Here is a 25,052-nt window from a genome sequence, read left to right on the forward strand (position 1 = left end):
ATCATCCAGTTAATAACGACCATACCGGATGTTCAACCACTTAGAAGTCGATACAGTCCTATCATACAGAAATCATTCATAATAGTTGACAGTAGTGACCTGCACTTTCATGTTGTCCAAGATGTTAGTTTGTATTGAATTACTTTTACTTTAAAGGGGTGTATGGCGGGAGAATGTTACGTGTGTGTTAATATGCGTATGTATTTTCTGAGTTAAGAAAATGAATTTGAATGGCCACCATTGCTTAGTCATACCACGACAATTCTCATCCCACAAAACAAACAATTACATAAATTATGATGAAATCCAATTAGTAAATCTTAAGTACGCTCTCGTTGTGTTATAGGGTGAATAAGCCCGGTCATAAATCAATTATATTATCTGTAACTATATCCTGGCATTAGATCGTAACCTAGGATATCCTCCATGAGACAATCAGAATTAAAATCACGATTTGCTTCGAATACTGGCGATAATATGCTTAATGGTGTCTAATGGACAAAACTTGGTTGTTGATTCGTGATTTGGTTTTGGTTTTCATTAATTTTCTGAAGTATCCCACTTAGTCCTAAATATTATGATTGGTTGTTTCCACGTGCGCTATCGGTTATCAGAACTAAATTTGGAAAAAAACAGATTCTAATCGTCTGCATTGTTGATAAAGCAACATACGTGTAACGTGCGACAATTTCTTCCAGACTCTGCTTTTTTCATAAAATCATGGATACCGAAATATATATGAGTGTTTTTACCATTCTTAACTACGAAAATGTTCCGAATGCTTCGCATTATATTATGGCATACATATTTCCTGTTATAGCTGGTTTGGCGATTTTAGGAAATACGTTATTTGTGATATCCATATTTTCAGACAGTCTAAGACGAAAAACTACTGGTATTCTATTAGCATCGTCAAATATATCTAGTATCGTCTTCACAATGGCATCTTTAGGAATTGTTTACTATCCCTGGATATTTACTGAGAAGACGGCAACATTTGGAAGTTCCTGCAATTTGATGGTGTTTTGTTATCATGCATTGGCAACATGGTCCGTACATTTGTTAAGTTGTGCTTGTGTGGAACGATACATTGCTATTTGTCACCCGATGTCTAAGTATGCTATTACCTCAAAAAGTGTGATTCGCCAAAGTCTGGAAGTGCTTTTGGGAACATTTCTCGGTTCGATGATACTAAATTGTCCAATGTTGTGGTTTTCTGGATTGGCGGTCATGGAGGAAATGCCAAGTTATGGTAATCTGACATTTTGTTATTACTTTAAAGATAATTGGTATATGTGTATTCATGAATATATAGAATTAGCTTTTTACTCCATATTACCATTTTTTGTAATAAGCTTTTGCAACATTGCCATATTGAGGAAGACATATTTTCACAAGAACCTGATGAGAAGCTTTGAAGAAGATGACTGTCGCTCTAAACCCATTGTCATTTCCAGATTGCGACGGCCACAAAGATCGTCGACTTTTAAACTGGCCACCATCCTTATGCCAATTTCATTTCTTCATTTGATATTTTCTCTGATTGTGGTTATAGCTATTATATTAGAAGCTGTCGTTACAAAGAAACCGTGTGATAAACTGTTATTATTAACCGTTAGCTATAACGCTGCTCAGTTACAAGCTGGATATCACTTCTACGTTAACATTGCTGTATCAAAAGTTTTCCGAATTATTTTTTGCAAGTTGTTCCAGTACAGCAAAATTTGTAAGCACGACAATAATTGTAACCAACGTGGAGTTTACAAATAAATGATAGGAGGTACCAAGTGATCCAGAAAAGGTATAAACATACTGTACGGCATTTCATACGATTTAACATTAACTGGGTCACGTTAAGATTCGTAATGCGATTCACGTGCTGTCATACCATTCGAATCTCAATTCATATAGGGTAACCAGGTCAAGTATTTCGACTGAAAAATATCGGATTTCAATCAGACTGAAATGGCAATAGAACTAGATTCTACCAAACTGTATAGTATTTGTAAAGATATCCGTATTTTTGCCATTAACTATTTTAACAGAAATTAATCACTTATTTAGTTTTTTTTACAGTTTAGTTTATTGTGTTTATTATCCAGTTCTGATTATCATATCGGGCTTTTTTATAAAATAGAATAAGATTCTCATTTGCTATATATGAATAAAAACAAGTAAATATATTTGGATCATATCCACATTTATTACAGTTTAATGATAGATAATAATACATATACAATCCAGTTTTACATTATATGTTTATTATATACATTGAAAATAAAAAAAAAAAATTTGTATCATAACTAACTAAGGGTAACGTTGGCACGCCACCTTTTCTGTGCATCTCCTCACATACCGATTTCTTTTATTTGATCAAATCAGTGACCATATTTAATAAATTTGGACCTTCTACCTGCTCTCCTTTTTGTCTGCCAATTCAACAGAAAATATAATGAAATAGGGTTTAACGTTCTACTGTTCTGCATCAACTGGGCTAATGAAGACAGCCAATTCAACAAAGCAGTGGAAATGGGAATTTTAATTTTTAAAGCCTAATTAAAGAAGTGTAAAAGATAAGGAAGTGGTACAATTTTCCAGAATGGCTGAACAGAATTTGTTCTTTATTGTCGTAAAGATGAGCCAAAAAATAGTAATTTCCTGTCATATTTATGCCCCAGTGTATACAGTGCCTGTATATATAAATACAGTACCTGTAGATATAAATACAATGTTTGTAGATATAAATACAATGTTTGTAGATATAAATACAGTGTTTGTAGATATAAATACAGTGCTTGTATATATAAATGCAGTGTTTGTATGTATAAGTACAGTTTTTTCAGTAAATAAATAATCTATTAATATTAAAAAAGTAATATATATGAGAATTATACAAAACGTTACATGAGATTATTAGAGTAAACTATCAAATGCCAGCATATTGTCAGTTTACTCCTTAAAATCAAAATGAATGCCGGTAAATTTTTAAAAAATAAAGGTTTTCTTCTTCAATTATGAAAATTAAGCATTATTAAATCTAGTTTTCATAGTATTTGTTTCTTAATGTTTCTTCTCAATGTGGACAAATTCGGGAGAAATCTGACAAAATATTATCTCTGTTAGGTATTCATCTTTGATACATTGTAGAAAAATTGTTTTGTTACAGATAAAGAATGTACCCAAGTTTTTTTTTTCTAAATGCAAAACTAGCCATTGGTTTGAAATAAAGTGTTGAATTAGGGTTTACTTAAGTGATCACTTTAATTTTTTATCCAAAAGCAAGGACGTCATGCTCCTTTAAAACCTAATTACCTTGGGAATTTAGTTGATAGGAAAGGTCAATTCTATTCAAAACCATAAGCAACATTGCTTTGTTATGCTTGTAGATAAAGCATGCACCAACATTTTTTACTAAATGCAAAATTAGCTATTGGTTTAAATGGTAATTATTTGTTGTGCATTAAAACATATTTAAAGGACCAGGACATTTTGATTTGGGTCAAAATAGAGTGTTGAATTAAGGTTTACGATAAATGGTCACTTTATTTATCCTAAATCAAGAATGTCATGCTCCATTAACCTAAATGTGACTTAGGAATTTAGTTGCTAAACTTCAATTCTATTGAAAAACATAAGAACTTTTTATCTATATTTCTCCTCTATAAGGTAAAAAAGTATAATATGCATTTGGTCTTTGTGCAAGAACTGGTATTGCAAACTGTATATTGCTTATAAACGTCATATATCCTTACTATTCGGCACACCTCGGAAGACTCTGCCGAATGATATCCTTACATGCCCCTCATAATAAAAACAATTATCAAGAGTACTTTGGTGATGTAGGTATATAAACTGAAGTAACAATAAAATTGAAAGTCAATTCTTTCAAACATGGGGCTTGTTGATCATAAAACATTTGTTTAAACTACCACATTATCTAAAGGCTACCAGAATTTAAGGAAACATTACCCAACTTCCACATTTCCTAAAAGGCTACAGAAATTCAAGGAAAAACAAAATGCACATTGACCTCCCCCACACCTCCTCTTATAAAAAATGTTTCAAAGCCAACGGCTAATAAAGTGAATCTTACCAAACAATAGAGTATGACTTTCACACAAACTTCAAGAGCCCTTATTTCTAAATGCTAATCTACTCGAAAAAAATAAGGTTAATATAGTTTCATCTTTTATCGAAAGTAATATTTGGGTATAAAAGTACAAACTGGGCCAAATCCCGAAATACGTAATTTACAATTTAGGTTTTATAATTCAACTACTATGAGTATGAAAAGACATGATGATTTCTTAAATACAGGTAAGATCTAGAAGGCAAACATTCTTGGAAACTTATTAGCTCTCAACCCTGGCTCTCTGACAGCAAAATCATTTGTTTTTTGTTGCTGAATACTTGGGAATTATTTCATTGACCAATTAGATCATTTTTTCATGTAGAAACGTGTAAGGATTTTTGTTTTATCACACATGGCCAAATAAATATATGACACAATGTCTTAAAACAAATGATTTCGGTATCATCAACCAAGACAGGCAGAATGGTTTTTCCAAATTTACAAATGCATTCTGAACATGCAAGGACAATATCAAAATCTAAACTAAACAAAATGCTTGTTACAATTCTAAAAACATTCAATTTTTTTTTTAATAAATAAATATTTTTAAATACGATTAAAAACATAAATTAATAAATAACCTACCCAAAATCAAATATTTTCTTCTTTTTTCTTATTTTAAATAGTTAAAAGTATGAAATAATTTACACTGCTACAATTCTACATGCTAAATAGTTCAGCCCGACAACAAAAGAAAAAGAAAGAAACACTGTTTTTTTTTAAAAATATAACAATATTCCGCACGAAAGAAACAATTTCACAGCATCATACATTCTTTATCTTACATCACAGACACACACACCATTATTATTGACTATTATTATATATTCATGAACTTTTCTTCTTTTTACACGATTGTTCTTTTTCCCTTCTCCAATCATCAATACGCTTTTTTAAGTTAGTGGCTGGAAAAATAAATGAAAAATCTGTTTAAATATCTTGAAAATTGGACATTCCTTAGCTGTTGATATCAATGGTTTGGTATTAAATGACTGGTATTGTTTCATTTTCTTTTTGATTGAACATTCTCATTTCAATTTGCTTTTACCCAACATTGAGAGATAAATAACATTTTATAGCCATTTTGGGCATTTTAATCAAATACATGTACACTCATGAACATGACAAACACCAGTTGTATCATACATAGTAATCTCTTATTCTATGTTCATTCTTAGAATGTCAAAAATATGACAGTACAAAAGTAGGAAAGAATATTCAAAATTAAAAAGATAGGTTGCCAGGCAACAAAACATACGCCCACAGCAGCTATATTGTCCGGGCAGTCAACAAGAGATGTCACATACTTTTACTTTTTTCGGTAATGAAACATTTATAATACATTAAAATCTGATTAAGAGTAACAACTCATTAAGTAATTATCAGAAAACCATTAGAATTTGTTTGGTTTTTATAAAGTTCTTCCCCATGCTAACGTTTAGTACGAAACTTTTAACATCATGGATTTAGCTGTTCAAGTCAAAAAGATTCATTGAAAATCAATATACATGTTTGTCCCAAGACCTTAAACTCTGTGTATCAATCTGAAGTCAATCGGATGATAACTTTAGCCTCTAGAGCGTCAATAGGCTTCTTCGTCTCATGACCTTAAACACAGTGTATAAATTTAAAGTCAATCGGATATTAATTTTAGCCTCTAGAGCGACCACAAGATTTTCCAAAGTGATCAAGAGCCATAACTCTGGCAGTAATTATCGGAAATTGATGAAAATCAATAGACTTATTCGTCTCATGACCTTAAACACTGTGTATATTTTAAAGTCAATCGGATATTAACTTTGACCTCTAGAGCATCCACAAGATTTTTTGAAGTGATCAATGGCCATAACTCTTGCAGTAATTATCAAAAATCGTTGAAAATCAATAGGCTTCTTCGTCTCATGACCTTAAATACTGTGTATAAATTTAAAGTCAATCGGATACTAACTTTGACCTCTTGAGCATCCACAAGATTTTTTGAAGTGATCAAGGGCCATAACTCTGGCAGTAATTATCGAAAATCGCTGAAAATCAATAGGTTTCTTCGTCTCATGACCTTAAACACTGTGTATAAATTTAAAGTCAATCAGATATTAATTTTAGTCTATAGAGCGAGGCCGAACGGACGGACAGACAACAATATACGACCACATTTCAATGTGGGCGAATAAAAATATTGAAATTCTATATGGTTCTTCCAAGTACTATATGACGTTTTCAAGTTTTTAATATAACTTTTAACGCAAACGGGGACATATCTCTGCTATTTGAGAATAAAATATTGTTAGGGTCCTTTCTTATCACCCAATGAACAATCACTACAAATTTGAAAAACATCTGACATGTTGAGTGTTCAAATACCTGGTTTATTTTTTAAGTTCCCATTTTAACTGTACTTTGACATATAATCCTAAAATTCTTCAAAGATCTTACATTTATCAAATATTTAGAATAATCAAACAATATCTATTTACCTGGAATGAGCTTATCTTCTGTTAATTCCTGACGATTAAAGGGGTCGGTTTGAGAGTTAAGTAAATGGCGGATTATGATGGGACGATCCATGATATTTCCACTGGGTAGTTCCACAGGGTCAGACATCAGGGTATCCATCAATGGATCTAAAATACAGGAATTACGAATAGTCAGAAATTAAATTATTTTTCTGCAACTGATTTTTTTTTTTTTTACAAATTCTGATTATTACTCTTCTACTACAATGGAAGAATGTCCTTCTTTGCTTGGAAGAGTGAAAACCAACCAGCCAGTAACCCTAACCAAAGTATTATATTAGTATAGCAATAAGAATGTTAATAGGACATTAAACCCCATTTCATTTCAGTATAGTATGTTAAGTATAACTAACTGCACAAATTTACCTTTAAAATCATCTGGTATTTCGCCATAATCTAGTTCAACTTGATTCTTTTTCTCCAGTACTTGTTCTATTTTTTGTTGTAAACTACGAAACTGTTCTATTTCACTGGTGGTTTTAATACAAGCTTTTGTCATCCTAGCTATAGCATCATCAAATAAAGCTTTACTATAGGAGCGCTATAAAACATAATATTACTATGTTAATATATATAATATGATCTTTTAAAAAGCAAGATCTCTTTCAGAAATAAAGTTAATGGGCGTATTGCTCTAGTCTTTGGAATCTCACATGGGTCTAAAAGCACATATTAATGTAATACAAATGTATATAAAATAATTAATCTTGAAAATATTGTAATTTCGTATCAATTATGTCTATATGTTTTTTCATTATTATTTTTGTCCTTTGGTAATTATCAGCCATTACTACCGGTAATTACTTCTGCATTGTCTTGGAGGATATGATTTTCTTTGTTCATTACAAATGACGCCCGAAGCCATAGCGTACACGACTCGTGTACTGATTTAAAAATGTTGATACTCAAAAGTAAGAAACATAATATACTATCGCCCTTTTTTGTTCTGCAAACAATTTTTTACTTGTCTGTTTTCTAGGATCATTGCACTTTCTAACAAGATTATTTCCACCACAAAAATATGTTGGGTGATAAAATTACTCCATGCTTAAAGTATAAGTGTGTATTTTTTTAATATTCGAATTGTAGTTCTAATAACCTCCAGGAAACACCCTTAATAAAACAGTTCATAATATATACCTCATCATTGCAGTTGGCTTCAACAAATTTTTCACAATCTAAATGAAGATAAATATCAGTTAGACTATTTAACAACTTCTTTGGTTCCCAACCATATTTCTCTGGAGTTTTAACTTTTAAACTTTTACATTTGGGACCACACAACTGTTGTAGATTGAAATTCATCATAGCTGCTAATCTATCTGCTAATTCCTGGTAACAAAAAATATAAAGTGTGAAGCCCTTAAAATATTATTCAATACCATAATTTCTTAAAAACATCTTATACTTCACACAGTGCTTCCTGTGTTAGCTTTACACCCAAAATTACTGTACTCGTCCAGTTAGGGTTTTTGTGTGTGTGTGTGTGTGTGTGTGTGGGGGGGGGGGGGGGGGGTTGATATGAAATCGAGAATTATAAGGGCAAGAGACAACATCCGTTTAAAGGGAATAATGTCCTAACTGAAAGAAAGTAAGAGCTTTGGTTATTTTAAAAACTTCTAATCTGAGCTAACAAATTATCTCACACTTTGCATATTCTGTGGGAAACGCTATCATATGCTTTGATGTTAACCTATTCAAAGTTCTGGTTAATTTCCATTTCATTTCTCTCATGCTGTCTGACTGATCGCTGAAATGCCTCTTAAAGCCAGACTCACTTTACATAGCTACATTACAATAGACCTAAAAATAAATTCATAATCCAATATTGCAGCCATCAAGTCATTATTTAAGCCCCCTTGACCACACATGATGTCTGTGTTAAACAAGAATAATCCAGTATATAAAATCGCAAATAACGATTGTGTTTACTTACAGGTCTTAAAAATGGTTCTTTGATTTCTGTAGTTAAATAATCAAACATATCAACTGTTTCTGAAGCTAGTGTTAAATAGCTACGACATTGTCTTTCATCAACTGATAAATCTTTTTGTTTCTGTTGTTGTTGATCCTAGAAAATGAGAGTTTATTAAAAATACACACAAGTTTAAATGTTGAAGTTTTATTTTTATGTTTGCTACAGTCATACTTCAAACTTATTCATTTATCTATTATTTAATTAAAGAGACTGTTTAAATAACATAAATGAAGTATTCTTTTCCATAATGTGATCTATAAGATCTGAAGATTCCTAAAAAAAAATTTAAATTCCTCGCATAATTTAGTTTTCTTTACAAGAACAAATAACATATGCTGGTTTAAAATCATTAAAGATACATATGGGAGATTCGATAACGAGTTGGCAGTTCTCATTATAATAGTTAAAAACTAGATAATGTAAAGGCAATTTGCTGAAAATTTCATTCAAATTGATCCACTATGAGTATGAACCAGGAACTAAGCGATTGTAATTTCCGCCTAGCCTCGACCATCATTACTAAAGTCAGTACGATAAACAGCATAGTCTTGATTGTCCATTTAATCGATAAATCGTGAAGGAAAGTTATGCAGTAAATCGGCTCATAATCCACTAAAAATCGCAGGTTACCGATGCCATCTAGAGTTGAATATGGTCTGGATAGGTTAATTAATGTCTAATTAATAATTTAGATAACATAAAGAAAGACCTGCAATAGACAGATTTAGCTCTTGCATAATGTATGTACATCAACATATTGTCTTTGGTATTTTGAAAAGGAAACTTCTCATTTTTTTATCTTAAAAGGGGTATATTTATCAGGTTTTTGAAGCATATTTTGTTTGTATGATGTATGTGTGTTTGACTTCTTTTTTTTTATGCACCATTAAATCACAACCAGAGCACAAAGAGCAACTAGAATGTCCCTCTGGTAAAAGATTATGTGTTGTTTTACACACCTTAGATAGAGTATTCCATTCTGAGCCATCCATAAGTTCCTGTACTTCATGTATTCTCTTTAAACAGTCTAAACTTTCATCTAGTAAAAACGTTGTATCATTCATCAACATATTCACAAACTTTACAAAATCTTTACCATTACTGAAATAACATCAACATTTATTACATTATTAAAATATAAATTAAACTTTTCACTTAAAGTTCCAGGGCTCCGAACTTTATAAGAATTTTTTAAAAAGAACGAATTTACTTGCAAGTAAGTTGTAAGGGTTCTAAAACCTTTGTGACACATATCATTATGGATTTTAAGAATTGTCTTCGTGGATTCTAATATTTTCTCAGAGATAATATTTAATAACTGAATACAAGTCTGATATAATTAAGGTCTAGAATGTTTCTCTTTTTCTCATCATGTTGAATGACAATCAGTACTTACTTGGCATTAGAAATAAATTTTGATTTATGTATTTGCATACTCCACAGTGATTTAAATATAATACTGAGATGATATCTAACAGTAAATTTATCATAAAACTCTGAACTAGCACCAGTTGTTTCAATCTCTGAAAATATAACAATATTACATTACATACAAGATTTGCTTAAAGCTAGAATGAGCTCAAATTGATTATTGACCATAAGGCTGTGCAAAATATCGATATAATCGATAATCGGTAGAAGTAATTTAGCGATACGATAATCGATATTGAAATTCAAATATCGATTATCGGTATACTTACCTTCTGACGGCAAGTTACGGTCACTTTCACATGACTGAACTTGCCGTAATCTGGCATTAGCAGACGAATGAATGAATACACAACGTCAACACAACAACTATTCCCCCCTCTGCTTACAAACTGGCACATTTTAAATATATATTATTGTAAAAAACTAAACTTTAAGATTAAATACATTATTTTAATATTTTCGTTGTTTTTGTTGTTATTACTAGTTGAAACTGAAATAGGTCACGCACTTTGTGAACAATGACAATCGCACGTGATATATAGTAAAATTAGAATTATCTCCCTTCTTTGTTCTTCATTGATTTGTAGAGAAATCGTCTGCTTTCATGATAAAACTAATTGTATTATTAATGATCAACTCCGCTTTTATTACTAAATCATGTCAGATACAGCCAATACAAAACACGTTTTAGACTTCCAGGGAAAATATCTATATCTCTCATAATTTCGTGAAAGAATTATACTTTTGTTTTCATCTAAATTAACCAATCATAAAAATTCTACTTTGAAAGCCCGTAATTATTTTTTTATTGTCCAATGAATAGACGCCTTCTATTTTATTTTATTCTATTAGTAGTAACACTGTGTGATCGCCAGTCACTTGCAAAGAGAAACCATGTATTGTCTTTGTATTTATCGGAGATATTGGAATAAAAAAGGTTCAAATGAATCAAGAACAAAACTTAGAATAATACTCAAGTTAGTCCTACATTTAACAACTACATGTAATTATTTTACATTAATTGATTTTTTTTACGTACATCGGCACAGTATTAGACTAGGATAATAACACTACTGTAACTCGATCAACACAAATAACAGGTCGGTAAAGTTCAGATTTTTCCGGAAAAATGATAATCGATTATTATCGATAATCGCTGACAAATTATTGCCGATAATCGATATTGAAATTTCATATCGATTCCCAGCCTTAATTGACCATTTAGTTAAACATACATTATGCAAGAGCTAAATCTGCCTATTGCAGGTCTTTCTTTAGGCCTGAAATGTTATCTAAATTATTAATTAGACATTAATTAACTTATCCAGACCATAATCAACTCTCGATGTCATCGATAGCCTGCGATATTTACTGGATTAGGATCCAATTTGAAGCTCAACTTTCATTCATGATTAAATAATGAAATAAATAAACGAGACTATGTTTTTTATCGTATCGACTTCAGTAATGATGATCAAGGCTAGGCCGAAAATTCAATCGCTAAAATATATATAAAAAACTTGTGGATCTGGTTTAGAAGTACATTACGGTACCTCAAACACTGCAAATTGTTCCAACTTTGCAATTACCTGTGTAAAATTTCATGAGGGCAGGAACTAGATAGTTGAGAGCAGTAGAATTATTGAGCAGCAATTCATTGATTTTATCAGCTTTCGGTTGTATAGACGGTTGGAAATAAAATATAACTTCCACAACTTTGGCCTTTAAATGGGGATTAGTTATACAGTCTGAACATACAAATACTATTATAACATCTCGGATCTTATTGATACTGATATCCTCTAACACTGCTGGCTGATTCCTGAAATCAGTTGTAAAATATGTAAGTAAATAAATCCACATCCTTAAAGTAACGGTGTGTGATTTGTATATTGGGAAATATCAAATTCTCATGGCTTAATCCACACTAATATATACTCAGATCAATTAATTAACATTCAATTAAGAAAACAAAATTAAAATATGAACTCTAGAAAATCTCTCGACTTGTTTATCAATTACATTAAATTAAGAAAATAAAATTAAAATATGAACTCTAAAAATCTTACGACTTGCATTCAATTGAATTTAATTTCAACTCAAATTAACTTTTGTAATATTGTAGTCTGCAAGTGATTCCTATATCGCTCAAATCACATCTAGTCTTTAAAGCCAATAATAGTTTTTGTCATATAATTTAAAGTTTCAACATTCCAAACTATAAGGCAAACTGTGATCAGTCAAAAAAATCTAAACCGTTAATAATATTTTTAGAGTTAATATTATACTAGTTATCCATAACAAAAAATATAAAAATCTCTGAACATACTGTAAGACAAATAGAAGAAAATCTGTTAAATCTTCTAGAAAGTATTCTGGCAGTGCTCGAAATTGCATAGGTACATCAGATAGATTGGGCAGACTGGAACTAAAATATATAAAAGAAGCGGTTGCCATGCAAGATATGCCCACATTTTGCAAGAGTGGACAGAGAACAAGCTAATAAAGCTATTTTTCAAACAATTAAGGGCCATAATCCTGTCTGTTAAGTTGTGACATGCGACAATATCCAATAGAACCAAAATCTTTTGGATATATAAAATCGGACAAAAATTGTAACCTCTAAAGGTGGCCACAAGCTAAGAACATGATGTTTTTGTACCATCAGGGGCGATAATCCCTGAAGTTATGGTCTGATATGCGCAAATATCGATAGGAACCAAGATCTTTGCAAAATGAACATACATTTTAAGTTTAATCAAAATTGGATAAAAATTGTGACTTCTGGGGGGTCCAGAACCTTGGTATTACATACTTTTACACTATTTGTGTACAAGGAGCAGCCATTTTGTTGGGCAATTTCGGTCAGATGTCCTTGAAATTGAACTTACCCATCATTAGGAATTAACGCTGATAAATTTGAACGGTTTTTAAAATCGGATAAAAACTGTGACCTCTAGAGGGACCATAAGTTAAAAACATGACATTTCATACAGTCAGGGGCCATAATTCAGGAATTTATGGTTCAAAATGCGCGAATATTGATCTTTGGTTTATAAACATACATTTTAAGTTTCATCAAAATTGGATAAAAATTGTGACCTCTATGAGTGTCTAACAAGCTAAAAATATGATTTTTCGTACAATCATAATCCATGGAGTTATTACGGTCCGATAAATGCCAACATCAAACGAAAGTGAGATATTTGGGATATAAATCTATATTTTTTAGGTTTTGTCAAAATCGGATAAAAATTGTGACCTTTAGAGTGTCCACAAACAAACGTGGGTGGACAGGGTTGATGACAATATACGTCCACTTTTAACAATACAATATTTTAGATTTTCACAATTTTGGGGATTGAATAGACAGAATTATCCAGTCAGACTAGATGAAATGGAAATATATGTTGACAGCAAATGTAATACAGACATCAGTACACGACATGAGCATACAAGTTAGTGCGCTCATGAAACTACAAGACCTGTGTTTATATAATGTAAAAATGTCTTAAAATTAGACAACTATGGTGAAAGCTCTCTAACTTTTATAAATACTTTAAGAATGATAATATTACCTGCTCCTTTGAGGATCAGCCAATGAGAGAAGATAATCTGCTACTTGTGAATAACATTGTAAACAACGCTGTAACAGAAGTGGATCTAATACACCAGCATCGGCACATAATTTACTTTTTTGTAGACGCTAAAACATAATAGGGTACAGTATTTATAACTATAATACAATTCAACCTACATTTACAAAGAATAGATCATTGAGTTAGTGATGGTCCGATAATCGGTTTCAACATCGGTAATTGGTCGATAAGTGGACTATCAGTAAAATCGTTATCAGCCGATTCTCTGCCATTTTGCCGATACTGATAGTGATAGAATTAGAGAATGCAGCAGTGCATCGCGGAAGCCTCTCTTCGAACCCATTTCAATGCCTGCCGATATCGTACATCATCATGCAGTGGACTGAAACAATGGTCCTCTTTTGATCACTGTCGCTGATGTGAAATAGTTCCAAATCTAACTACTGTGAGGCATTTTTTTTCTTCGTTTTATCTACAATACTGGTATTTTCTGCACACTGTCATACTACGTAGAAGTTTTAGAAAAGGCAGGAAAATATCACGTTGTTTACGCTTGATTGGGAGAATATCACATGATTGCCAGTGTTCACAGACGGAAAGCTATCGCTTTGATGTCGTATCATTACCGCATGAACCATTTTGACATCTATTATAGACATAAGGTGCCGACCAATTTTGGGAATTATGTTTAGTCAAAATTTAATAAATGAAAATCTCCACTTTATTTATTATTCATACTGCAAATAATTTTAGTTCACAATAGATAGATGGTGTATATTTTTGACTGCAAAGCAAGTGTGACCCAATTATTTTTTTCCTTCAAAAAAACATGGCATTCCTGTTTGATTCCCGAGGTAAAATAGAACCAGGCGTTTTTCGACTAACAATGACATGTAAATACATCAATTATCATGACATTTGAGACATTTTAATATGTAATAATTTTATATTCACCACTATTGGCCGATCTATTTCCCTGTCAATATCTGATATCGGTAAAACCAATAGTAGCCATATTGGACCATCACAACATTGAGTTAGATTACAAATACCAAACATAACACAGGAAATGTCACAGATTTTGGATACGGTACAAATACAAAAGCATAAGTAAGTATCTCATCTGTGTTCCTCAAACATTAACTTATACCCAAGCTCTTCATTTTGTCCATATTTTCAATACCCATATCTAGATTTATGGCAACAGATTTGTATGGAAAAATGATCACCAATTGGGTTTTATAAGATCAAAGTTATGTTTACAGGAAAACAGATTATGGTTCTAAAAATTAAACTAAGATACTGGCTAAAAAAATTAATATCAAGTCAGGCGGATGTGAATAGTTTGAAGCTTATTCAATATCAAATTATGAAATGGCTTACATATAAGATGACTCTAGAATATCTGGTTCTCTTTAAACAAAAACAAATTCCACATACCAACCATTATTTTTAAATTCTTACTTGTATTTGTGACTTCCAGGTTTTGAGCAATTGCTGATTCCGTGCTGAAGCTGCCGTTTTTTCCCATTGAGATTTCAAACGTTCTAATTCATCAATATTATGGGACAGCTGTCGTACAAATCGTATACGCCGCAGATATTTGACAATTATTGGAATAATAGACAGATGATGAGAATACAAAGTCAGGAAAAAACACTGTGTTGGAAATTTAGGATCTTGCCATGGTGGTGGAGATTGTTTTTCTGAAAATGAAAAGAAATATTATATACTTAAAACAGTTACAAAAATAGAAAACTAATGTCATAATTGGGTAACAATTAGGTACGCAGTTTTTGGGTGCACCATGCTTCGGGAGTTAAGCGGTCTAATGTGAGTGACTTAGATCAGAAGGTCTGTTATTGAGTCAAATGGTGTGGTTTCAAATCTAAGCTGATACAAGGGTCCAACTTTGTGAATTTTCACTGTATCCATAAGTTTCCTACCATTGCTAAAGACAATTACCAACAAAGAAAGACAGTTCAATTTTATTTTAATAATTCACTGGTGCATCATTGGGGTCTTTAGCAGTTGGGGGGGGGGGGGGGCGGGACCTGCGAGGTTGGACAGTCGACTCTAATCCTTGTCATGTACAAGCGGGGAATCAAAACCATGTCACTTGACTCAATGACAGACCTTATGGTCGTCCACCCAACCCCCCTCCCTACCATTTATTGAAATAAAATTGAACCATATGTCAGTCCAAAACGACCGGACATATGTGGAATAGACATTTCTGTGTCTGTCTCTCTTTGCACATATAACAAACTACAATAACAATTGATACACATATGGATGAAGGTCAGGAGAGAAAGAGAGAGAGAGAGAGAGGGGGGGTGTCACTTACACAAACTAGGTCATTGCGGGACCAACATATGGTTCAATTTTATTTCAATAATTCGCTGGCGCGTAGGGGTCTTCAGCAGTGGGAGGAAATCTAAGGATCCGGAGAAAATCCACACCAGGATGGACAGGCGACACTACTCCTTGTGACGTACAACAGGGGGATCTAAACCACGCCAGTTGATTCAATGACAGACCTTATGATACGACGCGCACACGCTAACCATTCAACCATCATTCCACCCCACCCCCCCATACAGAAATAAACATATACCCCACTGTAGTCTAGATAAATCAACTTACTGAGTGTATTTTTCCATTCACTGAGATCTTCAGTAGAACAATTAAAACATGTTTCTGTTGAGAAATCTATTCTACAGTCAGGATGGAATGGATAATATGGATCAACCTGTAAAAACATGTTATTAATACAAAGGTTAAATTCTTATTATATAATAAAATATATATATTTAGAGCAACTGACTAAATAATGACAAAATGCACATTGTGAATAAGGCAATGGGTACATTTAGGTTTAACTCTGCAACACAAGTTTTAATGTTTGCTCTTCATCAGAACCTCTTATATCTTAACAATGACATCTTGTTTGTGGACTTTTAAATTAATTCCGGAGAGGTATGGCATAATCAGGTTCTCAGGACCACAGATGTATTCATTAAATATTTTCATCCTTTTTTGGGAATATGTATTTAAATGTGCCTATATTGAAACCCTGTACATATCATTTGTCCTATCAGCGTTTTGTCCTGCATTATCCTCCATTATCTTTATTTAACCCCTTGACCCTCAAGTCCATGACCTGTAGACTGGATTTCAGTCATAGTTGTTGAGAAATGGCTAACGTAAGCATGTGAGAAGAAACAGTCACTCGTACTGTGGGTAGTACAGCATTGCTTTCCCGGTATATCTCCAATATTCCACCTTGCACATCAGTCAAACCAAAGGTTTCCAGGAGCATGGATTGTGGGCACTGAATTATCACAGAGAGAAATCCAGATGCCAGGTTACCTATTTCTAACTTTGATTATAGATAACATAGTTTTGAGAGTGCTGTTACGTTTCATCTTTATCATGGTTGCCGAATTGTTAACAGCAGCGTTATTGTTTAACTTACCTTACTAACGACAACTTTAAATGACAATTTTTGTAATATAGACAGTAAATTTAACATAAAACCATCTCCACATACTAACTTTTCATCTACCTGTTATTATAAGAAATGTAACATCAATTAATAATCAATTATCGCATGTGAAAAGCATATCTATCACCCCTATTGCCGAGATAGATCAGTGACCACAAAACTGATGCTTAATACCAATTCTGGTCATGTGTCAATACATATCACCGGGATAGAGCCAGATAAAAGTATTGTAGCTTGGAAATTCTGCTGGAAAACTACGACTCTTACCAGTAAATACTCCCTTAAGTGACGCAAGGATTCTTGTTTGAAAGACTTTAACATCAGGTTTCATAATTTACTTATCATTTATCTAAGAACCAAACCAAAAGGCAATTTCATCACAGTAACGTTGCCATAACGATAACAAAGACAATAAAAGAAGAAATTACTTATTTACCTGTAACTGAGATCTGCTAGAATTGCGCTGTAAGGCTGCAGTGAGGTAGACCATAGCGGCATCACGTGTATCACTATTAACTAACATGGCATGTATTATTTTGTGAAGTTCAGTCTGAAATTAAAATATCAAACTATTAGTACAAACTATAATACAAGAAAGGCAATCTCTTTTTTTCAAATTTAATTATTATATAGAATTTTATTCAAAAGGGAGTCAAAATTTGAACACCATTACAGAGAAAGATTTACCCTGGCATATTCTAGCCTGTGACGTAAGGACTGATAGGCTACGTTTAACGTGTCGGCTCGTAACATCTGAGGTGGACCAGCAAAAAACTTCTCAACCACATGAACCTTCAAAAAAATAATTATCATTAAATTTCAAAAACTTTTATACCCTACATATCATTTATTGTAGTCTCAAATAATGAAAAACAAAAAATTGACAATTAAATGAAAATTTAATAGAACTTACATTATCTTCAGCAAAAACTGAGAGACCAAGGAAGGGCCCGAGAAATGAGAGTTTTTCAACCTCCAAGCCACTGGCTTTTGATACAGCAGGGTAATTCCAGTTACCTTGTTCTGTTATCTAAAAATATACACAGATAAAGTGTGGACATCTAGGGATCATTCTAAACTCTAAAAGGAAGGATTTATTACAATTTATTTGGAGTAATCTCCCCTGACATTTGAGAAAGCAAATCAACACCTAAGAGATATACGATTGATTGAATAAAGAGAAAATAAATTCTCTCAATCCCAAGGTAAGTCAAAATCAAATAGCAGTCAAAAAATTCTCCACCGATATCCAATCACCCCAGCTGAACCATGTTTGAATATATATGTAACTACTCTACTTACATTACTTGCTTTAGATGGGACAGAATATTGTGGCTTTTACAGAAAAACATAAGATCTGTTTAAAAATACAACTTACAAGTTTACATATAGGTCTATAGCTAGTACTCTTGATCTCACATAATTCAGCTAATATAGCTAAGGGTTCTCTATAATCGTCTGTATCTAAATATACTGTCTGCATCATACGATGTAAACTTTGTAATAAAGGACTGAATACCTGTTGAAAAAGCGGTTAAAAATAATGAAATAAATCTCAATTTTTTGTAAAAATCAAATGACAAGTTTTGAGGCAAACTCGGTAATAATGAACCGAATATACATCAACAATTATTTGAAAATACATTTTGAATAGATTACGGTATTTGTTTTGAACAGATCACACAATTTGCTATCAAATAATGATGATCAAAAAGAAATATGATCAATATAAGTTTTTACAAATATACGTGCATTGTTAACATTTTACCTGACAACAAATTAACCTATTCAAAACATCTCATGCTTTGATACACAGAAGTAGTACATCCATATATACATACTCTATTTTGAGTTTAAATATTGTTTAACCAAACTTACCCGTGAGAACCCATCCCAGTCAGGGCAAACAGTCTGTACAAGTTCGGGTAAAAATCCTCGAGGTAGATTATGTGACATGAGATAGGGCAGTAAATGAGATGTACCATTAACACAACTCCTGTAAAATATTCATCAATCAAAAAATGAAATAATAATGCAATATCAAAAAATGAAATATACGTGGGCGTATAAAAATTGATATATCTTTAACACAATAGCAAAAATTGAAATAATAATAATACAATATTAAAAAAAATAAAATAATAATACAATATCAAAAGGAACTAGCTACAAATATATTACTAAGACAATGACAGAATTGATCAAATAAAATATTACCTGTTGGTAGAAAATGTTCCTTGTAATACGAGTGATGTTAAACAGACACATTGATTTCTAGCTATTGATAATACATCACTCATTGGTGGAATACTTGATCTCTACAAAATATAAACATTCTAAACATTTAACAAAAACAGAAGTTCTAACTTTTATATTACTAATAATAATGATCTTATTTCTTAAACAGACAAAATAAGGGTTTAGATTTTGTAACTAAGATTAAAACATTAGGTTGATTTAAGCCAATATTAATACAACCCAACCCATCTTGAATATAGTGGGATTTAAGATAAAAAATGATTGAATGGGACACATGGGTCCAGAAAGCAAAAGATAGCTATGCATAAATCTGAATACAGTATTCAAATACCTTAAAATTACCGATACTTATCACCAAAACGATATTCTGCTTTGAATTAGTATACGCCATAACATTAATTTACCGAAAAACAATAAACTGACTCATACATGCATTTGTTTTAACAAGAGTTGGTGACAAATATTGAATACATTATAACATCTGGTTAACATATAATATGTATTTATTAATGAACTTGCCAGATTTTAACTACAATGTTTTATTTTTGATTTTTATCATGACAAAAGCCTCAAAGCTATACCTTGGGTGCTGTTCTTTCTTCTATACCAACTCTTTCATAACAATCTAGTAAATAGTTTATCATATTGACTTCTTTACATTTTACTGGTTCACAACGTGATACAAATTCTCGTTTAGGTACATCAGGTGTTAGCTGCATTGGGCTTATACTATAAGAGATAAAAAAAAATATGTAATACTATGAATGAGTATATAGAAAAACGTAACACGGCAGAGTCAACTCAAAGGTGCAATTTATTTCATTTTATATTACAGTTTGTGACATTCATATTTTCTGTTTCATATGTTTGCGCAATATAGTCTTTGTCAGCGGTGCTGCCATGGCTAATACTTCCTAAAAATCACCGTAAGAAAAGAAAGACAGCTACGTGGAGTGAGCAAATAAAATTTACTCTAGCTCTCTGAAGCATGATAAATACAAATATACCCTATTACGACTCTATTGACTGTTTGTTTATATATCATTGACAAATAAATTGATGAAGACTATTATTATATAAAAATATTGTAAACAGTGTTAATCACATTGTGGTACACACATCTCTGTGGTTAATCCTGAGAAGCATTCCTATTGTACTAAAAACATATCAATAATAAAAAAGAAATGCCATCCATCCACAAAACCAATATTGTGGTGTCAGAACATTATCCAAGTGAATTTGGAAAAATCAGAGTTATATCCCTTCAATTGTCCCAGCATTAATAACCAGTTGTTTCTGAACTATAACATTTTATTTTATTTAGAAAATGTTGTAGATGAGGATTGATTAAAGGCCAAAACCTTGCAAAATATCTCTGCCAACATAACATTAAATTCACCAACCTGCGAGGGCTACTACTGTAGCTTTTCATAGGTGAGACAGCTGGGGTCACGGGTCGTAAGGTCAATAAGGGATTATCAGTACTGCCTTGTATCTTCATTAAAACCTCCATCAATATCTGGTTTATCACATCACGGAAATCTACACTACCTACCAATCGAAAATAACTTCTTCAGAGAATAATCTTATGATATTTGGTATCAATAATGTATTTTGGTGTAAGTCAAGAAATAATAGGAATACGTCGTATATTTAGATCAATCTAACACAACTCCTTAATCTTTCATTATTTTAGTTATAGTTTTAATTAAAAGTTCAAATTCTATCACTTCTGCTGCAGGAATAACGTGGACATAGAACATGCTGCCAAACCAGTGAGTTATAATCATGTGAACCTATTAAACAAATCTTTAAAAAATAAGAATGATTGTAGAGCTCTACAAACCTACCTTGCTGTTGCTGAATTACTTCCCCTAGTTCTGGTAAATGAAGAGTGTCTGTAGTAGAATCTTTCCATGACACAGTAAAAACACGACTAACAGCATTTAATATCTGATCTTCAGTAGCTTCTGATCCAATACTAGTATCCTGTAGGATATAAAACATTTGCTTTATAATATAAACCTGTGAATTAGGACCAGTAATTAAAATACAGGATCTTTACACAATCTAATATTCTCAATAAAGTTACTGTAAATCATTCAAAGAACCACAAAAATTATAACTCAATTTTCATTGCTCACTTTCATAAATATGATTCTCCAGGGGAAAGAAAACAAAACTTATTGATTTTCTATTCTCATGATTAAATTTTAGAATACCAAATGACGCTATTGACAATAAACCAGTGTACATTGTGTTATTTTTACAGACTTCCATGGATTATCCTAAAGAAACAGGTTATTAATAACATCATATTGATCATACTTCCATTATTTTGTCCATTTGTCATTATATATCCAAATTTCTTTATTATTATTTTCTTTTGTAATAAATGTGTCGATTTGTTAGAACTATAAATAACTATAGATAAGATAACAATGAATCACTGAAGCATGTCAACCTTGTTTGTAACAAAAGGTAAAACTTGTCATACCCTGTGTCTTTTAATCTCTGGTTTACTGACTTCACTATCTTCAGTTTCCATATTTTCTATACCAGAGTCTACATCCATCTGACACTGAGAACTTTAAACAAATTAAAATATACAAAGATTACAAAGGTACGATAAAATATACCAAGATTACAAAGGTACAACAAAAATTGTCAGCTATTTGAACTTTCTGTATAAGCTTACATGAAAATGATATACGGTAACAAAGAGTAATCCCTGCTTCTTCAGTGAAACTAAGGGGATACTCAATTGAACATTCCCGCATTAAATTCTTTTGATCGAGTAAGCACACAAATTTAGAATAGCAACGAACTGGCAAACTCAGTTTGAAACTGAATATGATACCATCTCAACCAATCACAATAGCTGTATTTATATCTATATGAAGTGAGGACTTCAACTTTAAACTGAAACTCCTTGCTAAGTTGTTGAGTGTAATCTTACACGGGCTAGCTGAAAGTTTTAAGCCTATTTGTGAAAAACACATACAAAATCGATGGTTTCCATTTATTTTTCTACATAGTCTCATTTGTGTACACACTTTTGCCAACGATGTTGCAAGGTGTGGATGCTGGTCAGGAAGACATTTTCCTCAGCCACTCTAAAAATGTTATTCACAGCTGACATGACACCAGCTTTTCCTTTTTCATTTTTGGAAACAGGTCTCATCCATGATTACAATTCTGGACAAAAAATGATCAGGATCTGCTTCAAAAAATGGCACAGGACGTCCGGAATCGGACACGTTTCTGATCCACAGACAAGAGCTTTGGCATCCATCTTGCAGAATCTTTTGTCATTCCTAACTCGTTGGCGATAATGTATTCTGGCAATATGTTGAGTGGTCAATCGTCGATCAGCCATCACCATGTCATGCACTCGATTAATATTCTTGTGAATGGTTGCTGTTAATGGCCTTTCAGGAAGCTGCTCATCGTCAAGGCTCTCTCTGCCACGTTTAAATCCGCAGCCCACTTCTTTACCGTGGAAAAGGAAGGGGCATCATCTCATAAAGTGGAGACCATATCAGCATGTATCTTTGTTAGGGTTAGTCCTTGCAGTTGCAGTTACTTGATGACTGTCCTATAGACACTTTTGTCCATTTCTGGTGATTTCAGGGAGTATATTCACAAGATGGTCTGATACAAAGACAATAATATCACTACAGTTGCAGTTATTATGTCAATGATTCATTCAATGATTGTACTTGTTGGTGGCAAAAGTTTGTTTCAACCAAATTGCTATATCCTTTTCAGACTTAGAACTTTTCAGCCAGCCCTTGTACATCAATGGCTGTAGTATTTTCTTTTGCTATTAGTAATTACAAGATTCTTAAAACCATTGTTTATCTTCTGTCTTCTGCACTTGCAATCTTCTGAATTCAGAAGTGTCAAAAATTTAGACGTCAAACAGCCAGAGAACAGTCAGTAGATTTGTTTCAAGCAAAACCAATTTCAAACTGTAATTGATTTTGCACTTTAAAATAGTTGTGTCTGGGTGGTCATGTATGATTAAAGTACATTTTTTCTGTGTTTTAAAAGGTTATAACTTATTAAATGCAACATGACCATTTATTTAGTGATGACAAATGTACGCAAGGTGGTATAATTATCAAGATATTTGGAGATATTTTTTTTATTGAGAGGCACTCAACCACAAACAAAGATATTTATGAATCATACATTCCCCAATACATAACTTTACCCAAGGCGTAATCTTACTTTTTCTCTGTACCCTCTGTATCTATTTCCATTGTTTGACTAGGCTGAGATTCCATTACAACTGTATCTAGACTAGGACTGGTAGCTTCAGATTCCATAGAAGCTGCTTCGATTCCTAAACTACCTGAAAACAAAATTAATCATTTACTGCATAATTATAATGTGCTGTTCTGAGGCACAAAAGAGTTCAGCCTACTTAGTAAAATGTTAAAACCTGTTATAACCTGAGGAGTTCAATCCTCTAATTTCTTAAGGATACTGACAAATATCACACACAGCAAATCCTTGTGAAGATTTCAAGTGTTTCAGTGTCTGATGTGCCAAGGTGGAATTGTCTTTCTGCAGTTTCTTCTTCTGAGATGTTTGCAAAACACGTTTCTGGCAGTCAATTTTTAAATATTTTTTGGAGGAGCCCCATACCCCCCATCGAGCTCAAAATAAGTTGTGGGAACGCTTGATCTAGCTAGACACATTTAAAATACCAGAATTCTGAATAGCACAATCAATATTCTGTCGACATAAAAAAAAAGTATAGAATCAACTCAATAAAAATAAGCAACAACCCAATTTCAATGAAGTTTAATTTCCTAATGACTCCAATTCAATTGAATGCATTCATAATCTATCAACATCTTGTAATTTTACATACTAGGAGGTGGATTTCGTGTAGTTTGTGGACTAGCTGAAGGTGATATTGAACTGGAAGTAGTTGGTACTGATACCGGTGTACTAGGTTGGATACCAGCAAGGCGAGCCAATCTTCTTCTCCTCATCTGCATTTAAGAGAAAAAAATATTGGATATAAAGTCCTACAGCAGTATGAGTCATATATGAACTACTACGAAATCCTACACTGGTTTCTTCAAATCTGCTCTTAAAAGCTGCTTTTAATATTGTGATCTAACAAAGATACGCCTATGAGTATGCTGCATTTAACTAAGAATAAGAAAGAAAAAACATCCTTTCTGCCTCTCTGGTAAAATATTAGGGCTAGGCCTAATATATTTATTGGAAACATTTTTTGTGGATTTTCTTGAGTATAGACAATTTGATGGGAACAAAAATATACGAATAAATTTTAAAAAATGGAACTAGATATTAGCCCTATGAAAGAAACTCAGAAACTGCGATTTAGTCTACCAGAAAAAAAACAGAAAAACAAAACGCTGATGTCATTCGAATGCGATTTTGTACAGAATTTTAAATAAACACCTCATCTGGAGTTAGTTCGCTCATTTTGATTTCTTTAGTATGTGATCTATTAATAATTTCTTCTCTAAGTAATCTAAGTGCGTATAGATTAAAAGCTGAAATCAAATACTTGTACAACAAAATAAATGTTCCCAATCATTTTGATTCTATGACGTCAAATCCTTGAACAAGCAGGAAGCTGCTG

At 32.4% G+C, this 25,052-nt stretch overlaps 1 protein-coding gene across 1 annotated transcript; it reads right to left on the bottom strand.

The window, feature by feature from the left end:
* Positions 1-2,179: 2,179 nt before the first annotated feature.
* Positions 2,180-25,024, bottom strand: LOC126826744 (ubiquitin conjugation factor E4 B). The gene is made up of 26 exons (XM_056102506.1): positions 24,869-25,024; positions 24,306-24,429; positions 23,657-23,780; positions 21,918-22,008; positions 21,267-21,409; positions 20,824-20,967; positions 20,002-20,149; positions 19,379-19,479; positions 19,040-19,157; positions 18,540-18,680; positions 18,075-18,191; positions 17,849-17,953; positions 17,598-17,711; positions 17,132-17,221; positions 16,300-16,405; positions 15,118-15,359; positions 13,633-13,760; positions 12,384-12,482; positions 11,644-11,876; positions 10,020-10,146; positions 9,583-9,724; positions 8,582-8,716; positions 7,786-7,977; positions 7,012-7,186; positions 6,607-6,753; positions 2,180-5,037 (listed from the first exon to the last, which is right to left on the bottom strand). The coding sequence occupies exons 1-26, from the start codon at positions 24,890-24,892 to the stop codon at positions 4,961-4,963; spliced, it is 3,387 nt and encodes a 1,128-aa protein (XP_055958481.1). The 5' UTR covers positions 24,893-25,024; the 3' UTR covers positions 2,180-4,960.
* Positions 25,025-25,052: the final 28 nt, after the last annotated feature.

The sequence above is a fragment of the Patella vulgata genome, chromosome 7 (genome assembly GCF_932274485.2).
Source record: "Patella vulgata chromosome 7, xgPatVulg1.2, whole genome shotgun sequence".
NCBI classification, from domain to species: domain Eukaryota; kingdom Metazoa; phylum Mollusca; class Gastropoda; family Patellidae; genus Patella; species Patella vulgata.

Bases quoted from the DNA above. Each gene is read 5' to 3' on its own strand.
- LOC126826744 (XM_056102506.1), bottom strand. From the start codon at position 24,892: ATGAGCGAACTAACTCCAGATGAG. The intron at 19,158-19,378 runs GTAATATTTTAT...AATATTTTACAG, and splicing joins GGAACATTTTCTACCAACAG to GAGTTGTGTTAATGGTACAT. The intron at 18,192-18,539 runs GTAAGTTGTATT...GTATATTTTTAG, and splicing joins ATAGACCTATATGTAAACTT to ATAACAGAACAAGGTAACTG.